This window comes from Neoarius graeffei, chromosome 7 (assembly GCF_027579695.1).
Source record: "Neoarius graeffei isolate fNeoGra1 chromosome 7, fNeoGra1.pri, whole genome shotgun sequence".
NCBI lineage: Eukaryota > Metazoa > Chordata > Actinopteri > Siluriformes > Ariidae > Neoarius > Neoarius graeffei.
In genome coordinates, this window is record NC_083575.1 from 216,673 (window position 1) to 223,129 (window position 6,457).

Consider the following 6,457-nt stretch of genomic DNA (forward strand, 5'->3'; position numbering starts at 1 on the left):
AAACCATGATACTACCACCACCATGTTTCACAGATGGGATAAGGGTCTTATGCTGGAATGCAGTGTTTTCCTTTCTCCAAACATAACGCTTCTCATTTAAACCAAAAAGTTCTATTTTGGTCTCATCCGTCCACAGAACATTTTTCCAATAGCCTTCTGGCTTGTCCATGTGATCTTTAGCAAACTGCAGACGAGCAGCAATGTTCTTTTTGGAGAGCAGTGGCTTTCTCCTTGCAGCCCTACCATGCACACCATTGTTGTTCTGTGTTCTCCTGATGGTGGACTCATGAACAGTAACATTAGCCGATGTGAGAGAGGCCTTCAGTTGCTTAGAAGTTACTCTGGGGTCCTTTGTGACTTCGCTGACTATTACACGCCTTGCTCTTGGAGTGATCTCTGTTGGTTGACCACTCCTGGGGAGGGTAACAACGGTCTTGAATTTCCTCTACTTGTACACAATCTGTCTGACTGTGGATTGGTGGAGTCCAAACTCTTTAGAGATGGTTTTGTAACCTTTTCCAGCCTGATGAGCATCAACAACGCTTTTTCTGAGGTCCTCAGAAATCTCCTTTGTTCATGCCATGATACACTTCCACAAACATGTGTTGTGAAGGTCAGACTTTAATATATCCCTGTTTTTTAAATAAAACAGGGTGCCCACTCACACCTGATTGTCATCCCATTGATTGAAAACACCTGACTCTAATTTCACCTTCAAATTAACTGCTAATCCTAGAGGTTCACATACTTTTGCCACTCACAGATATGTAATATTGGATCATTTTCCTCAATAAATAAATGACCAAGTATAATATTGTTGTCACATTTGTTTAACTGGGTTCTCTTTATCTACTTTTAGGACTTGTGTGAAAATCTGATGTTTTAGGTCATATTTATGCAGAAATATAGAAAATTCTAAAAGGTTCACAAACTTTCAAGCACCACTGTATATCGTAAACCACAAGATATTGTTGCAGTTTTATTCATCATGCCCAGTTTAACCAGAAGTAGCGTAAAATGCATGCCCTGTGGATCCCGAGTGGCACAGCAGAAAAGTGTTGTCCCCGTCATCCTCCCCATCATCCAGATATTGCCACTTTCAAATCCTGATGACACCACAATCATCTGTGGTTGGGAGCTCAAGACAGCAAAATTGTCTGGGCTCTCTGGGAGGGAGAGATGGCATGCTCTCTCTTCTCTGCCCTGTCAGTTACACTGGCCAGTCATGGGTGTGTGAGAGCACATTTAATAGGAAGTAAGTGGATTGGGCTTTCGTCCGAGTGTGCTTTGCAGCCCCCTGACATTGTATGAGTAAAACGTGGTCAACTGGTGTTTCTTGTCTTGGAGGAAGCACATGATAGCCCTCCCTGGTTGGTAGCTGTTATGTGATACTGGAGAGGAGTCTCATGGGTGGGAATTGGCCATGGCTAAATTAGGGAGAAAATTGGGGAGAAATCGGGGGGGAATGCCCTGTCACAGCAAACACATAATATAGGATAATGTTAGACCTCCCCATATTACAGAAACACTGGGGGGGCGGCATTATAATACCTTCAGTGCAATATAACCAGCTGGCTGGAAAGAAGTTAGTTGAAAACACACACACAGTGTGTCTGAACCAAGCGAAGTTGTTAATTGGATAATGCAGATGTCAGTCAAACCCATCAACCATTATAAAAATCAATTGCAACACATTTGCTTTTTTTCAGGAGCATATGTGATGGTTATATTATCAAGCAATTTAACAAGCAATAACAGTTTTGGTATTTTTATGGAATTCAATAATAAGAGCAAATAAATCTATCCATATCCAGTTTGATAAATAAGGCCCTTTTTTGGATCTTTCAGAACCTTGAATGTGAGGGCTGAGTTTCCTTCTCAGTCCTGGATGAGATGTAAATAAGGCTAGGCTTGCCATTACCGAGACTTGACATGATGTCCAACAAGAACCAACAACTCCCCTTTGGTCACTCAGACCCATGGGGCCATGGCCAATGCTGTGCATAGCTGCTGTTCCAGGACCTTATTGAATCTCCCAGTATTCCTAGCAAGAGGCTGCTATATCTTAGTCTGCAACCTTTTGTTTTTGTCTCAGTCTTAATTAATGTAGAGTCTTGATTAAGTTTCAGTAAAAGCACTCCTTACATTGGGTTAGTGTTGTTATATTTTATAATCTTGTTGCATTTCATGTTCAATTTATTTGTCCTTTCATTTCTCCAGAAGTAAAGAACACTCTGCTGCAAGTCTTTTCCTGCTCCACATGCCCTCGTTCCGATGCATCTCCAATTTACCTCGACAAGCATGTACAGAGATGCCACTATGAAGAGTACGTGAGACTCCGAGAATCAGGAGAGATTAAATATAAGCTTCAGATCCCCTCCAAATGCTCCAGTCGTCAACCAGCATCAACTGATATTATCCATTCTGATACTTCCCATAATGACATACAGAAGGAAATTCACCACAGCTCAGATTGTGGAAAGAGTTTTAGTTATCAGAATGCACTCAAGACACACCAGCGCATTCACACAGGGGAAAAGCCATATCACTGCTCACAGTGTGGGAAGAGTTTTACTTGGCAGAGTTATCTCCAACGACACCAGCACATTCACACAAGAGAGAAGCCGCATCACTGCTCACAGTGTGGGAAGAGTTTTACTTGGCAGAGTTATCTCCAACGACACCAGCACATTCACACAGGAGAGAAGCCGTATCACTGCTCACAGTGTGGGAAGAGTTTTACTTGGCAGAGTTATCTCCAACGACACCAGCGCATTCACACAGGAGAGAAGCCGCATCACTGCTCACAGTGTGGGAAGAGTTTTACTCGTCAGAGTTATCTCCAACGACACCAGCGCATTCACACAGGAGAGAAGCCGCATCACTGCTCACAGTGTGGGAAGAGTTTTACTTGGCAGAGTCATCTCCAACGACACCAGCACATTCACACAGGAGAGAAGCCGTATCACTGCTCACAGTGTGGGAAGAGTTTTACTTGGCAGAGTGATCTCCAACAACACCAGCACATTCACACAGGAGAGAAGCCGCATCACTGCTCACAGTGTGGGAAGAGTTTTACTCGTCAGAGTCATCTCCAACAACACCAGTGCATTCACACAGGAGAGAAGCCGCATCACTGCTCACAGTGTGGGAAAAGTTTTACTCGTCAGAGTGCTCTCCAAACACACCAGCGCATTCACACAGGAGAGAAGCCGTATCACTGCTCACAGTGTGGGAAGAGTTTTACTCAGCAGAGTGCTCTCCAAACACACCAGCGCATTCACTCAGGAGAGAAGCCGTATCACTGCTCACAGTGTGGGAAGAGTTTTACTCAGCAGAGTGCTCTCCAACGACACCAGCGCATTCACACAGGAGAGAAGCCGTATCACTGCTCACAGTGTGGGAAGAGTTTTACTCGTCAGAGTGCTCTCCAACGACACCAGCGCATTCACACAGGAGAGAAGCCGTATCACTGCTCACAGTGTGGGAAGAGTTTTACTCGTCACTGTGATCTCCAACAACACCAGCGCATTCACACAGGAGAGAAGCCGTATCACTGCTCACAGTGTGGGAAGAGTTTTACTCGTCAGAGTGATCTCCAACAACACCAGCGCATTCACACAGGAGAGAAGCCGTATCACTGCTCACAGTGTGGGAAGAGTTTTACTCGTCAGAGTCATCTCCAACAACACCAGCGCATTCACACAGGAGAGAAGCCGTATCACTGCTCACAGTGTGGGAAGAGTTTTACTCGTCAGTATGATCTCCAACAACACCAGCGCATTCACACAGGAGAGAAGCCGTATCACTGCTCACAGTGTGGGAAGAGTTTTACTCAGCAGAGTGGTCTCCAAGCACACCAGCGCATTCACACAGGATAGAAGCCGTATCACTGCTCACAGTGTGGGAAGAGTTTTACTTGGCAGAGTGATCTCCAACAACACCAGCACATTCACACAGGAGAGAAGCCGCATCACTGCTCACAGTGTGGGAAGAGTTTTACTCGTCAGAGTCATCTCCAACAACACCAGTGCATTCACACAGGAGAGAAGCCGTATCACTGCTCACAGTGTGGGAAAAGTTTTACTCAGCAGAGTGGTCTCCAAGCACACCAGTGCATTCACACAGGATAGAAGCCGTATCACTGCTCACAGTGTGGGAAGAGTTTTACTCGTCAGTATGATCTCCAACAACACCAGCACATTCACACAGGATAGAAGTCGTATCACTGCTCAGTGTGGGAAGAGTTCTATTTCATGCCTCCTGACCGCCAGAGGCGGCGTAGCCTGTGAATGATATCCTTCGCGTAGCGTAGGTCGAGGCTTATACCAACAAAGTAGTCGTGATGACGTACCTCATGCTCAAGAAGCCCTGTAGCATGTCATCCTTCCTCTTATTCTTATCGCGTCTGGTACGAGCATCCCAGGACAATTAATAAGCAAGTGTTCATCACTGATCTTTTTATTACTTCTTATCCCCTCACGTGAGTATTGAAGAACTATCTGAATCAGAATTACTTGCGGTGGTCTCCCCGTCAAAAAAAAAAACAAACCCAGAAGAATTATAAAAGGTAAGTGCATGTAGGCTCTCCCCGTTCCCAAACTATGGTCATAAGCACAGGAGAAGTGCGCGGTGGTTCACCCCGTGTTCACCTCCACACACACACGCCGTTTGGCCAATAAGTGTGTCGTGTATCCCCGCATTAGCATGGTGGCTCTCCCCGTGACCAACTAGATAGCCCACGTTAGCACCGTGGCTCTCCCCGTGGCTTACTAGATAGCCTACTCGTTAGCCCTGTTGCTTGTGTTACTGCGTCGTGTATTAGTTTTCGGGTTTTTTGCGTTAGTTTGCGTTACAATGAATGCCCTTTCCCTCATTTGTAAAACGTGCTCTGCACTGCTGGAACCCGAGGACGGCCATTTGGAATGCCCGTCTTGCCTGGGCATTGCTCACCTCTGCTCCGCTCTGACGGATCCTTGTCCAAGCTGTGCCGTCCTACCGCTCACGGTACGGGAGGCCAGGCTAACTAATTTTGTAATGAAAAACGATGCGCTTGCTGCTTATGAGGAACGCATATGCTTATGCCCTGTGTGAGCCTTGAGGCATTATGTGTCAAAGACCGAATCCACAAGACGGTCGGACCGACTGTTTGTTGCTTATGGAGGTTGTACAATTGGTTCACCTGTGTCTAAGCAGCGACTTTCACACTGGGTTTGTGAGGTGATTTCTCTTGCACACAAATCAGCTGGTAACCTGTCATTAGGCAGTGTCATTTGCCACAACACCAGAAGCCTGGCTACCTCATGGGCAGCCCTGAGGGGAACTCCACTATCAGAAATTTGTGCAGCAGCAACATGGTCCAGCCCATCTACATTTACTAGATTTTAGCGTTAATGTAGCATCGCCTAAAGGCCTCGGCCCTGCCATTCTTTCAACCACACAGCAAAATTGATTGGCACACTCGTCCTCATGACAGTGCTGGTATATGTCATCCACAGGCTACGCCGCTTCTGGCGGTCAGGAGGCATGAAATAGAACGCTAGTTACGAATGTAACTGTGGTTCTGTGAATGCCGGATGACCGCCAGAGTGCCCAGTCACTCGGACATCGCATCCGCGAGAAGTTTTCCGAGGAAGGATGACGTGCTACAGGGCTTCTTGAGCATGAGGTACGTCATCACGACTACTTTGTTGGTATAAGTCTCGACCTACGCTACGCGAAGGATATCATTCACAGGCTACGCTGCCTCTGGCGGTCATCCGGCATTCATAGAACCACAGTTACATTCGTAACTAGCGTTTTACTCAGCCGAGTGCTCTCCAAACACACCAGCGCATTCACACAGGAGAGAAGCCGTATCACTGCTCACAGTGTGGGAAGATGTTTGCTTGTTTAGTTACATTTAAGACCTTCAAGTGCTCTAACATTGCATGATTTAAAGTTGTCAAATTAAATATGGTTATTACAGTTTTGGCTGAAAATGACCTGTACTTTGAACTTTATTGTTCATGTTACACTGGTCAACAATTTTTCAGAAGTTGTCTGCTTCAGAGATGAAGTTGGCTATTATGAAATTTGGTGTGTTGAATTAGAAGTGACAGTTAATCAGCTGATTAGCTATGGCTTCCAAGATATCTCATCTCATCTCATCTCATTATCTGTAACCGCTTTATCCTGTTCTACAGGGTCGCAGGCAAACTGGAGCCTATCCCAGCTGACTATGGGTGAAAGGCGGGGTACACCCTGGACAAGTCGCCAGGTCATCACAGGGCTGACACATAGACACAGACAACCATTCACACTCACATTCACACCTACGGTCAATTTAGAGTCACCAGTTAACCTAACCTGCATGTCTTTGGACTGTGGGGGAAACCGGAGCACCCGGAGGAAACCCACGCGGACACGGGGAGAACATGCAAACTCCACACAGAAAGGCCCTCGCCGGCCCCAGGGC

At 46.2% G+C, this 6,457-nt stretch overlaps 1 protein-coding gene across 1 annotated transcript in view; it reads left to right on the top strand.

Moving 5' to 3' along the window:
• Positions 1-4,285, top strand: part of LOC132888986 (zinc finger protein 345-like) — a 53,174-nt gene extending 48,889 nt beyond the window's left edge. The window contains exon 6 of the mRNA XM_060925083.1: positions 2,221-4,285. Within this exon, the coding sequence (XP_060781066.1) occupies positions 2,221-3,881 (1,661 nt within the window). The 3' untranslated portion in view covers positions 3,882-4,285. The remainder of the gene's footprint in view (positions 1-2,220) is intronic.
• The last annotated feature ends 2,172 nt before the right edge of the window (positions 4,286-6,457 follow it).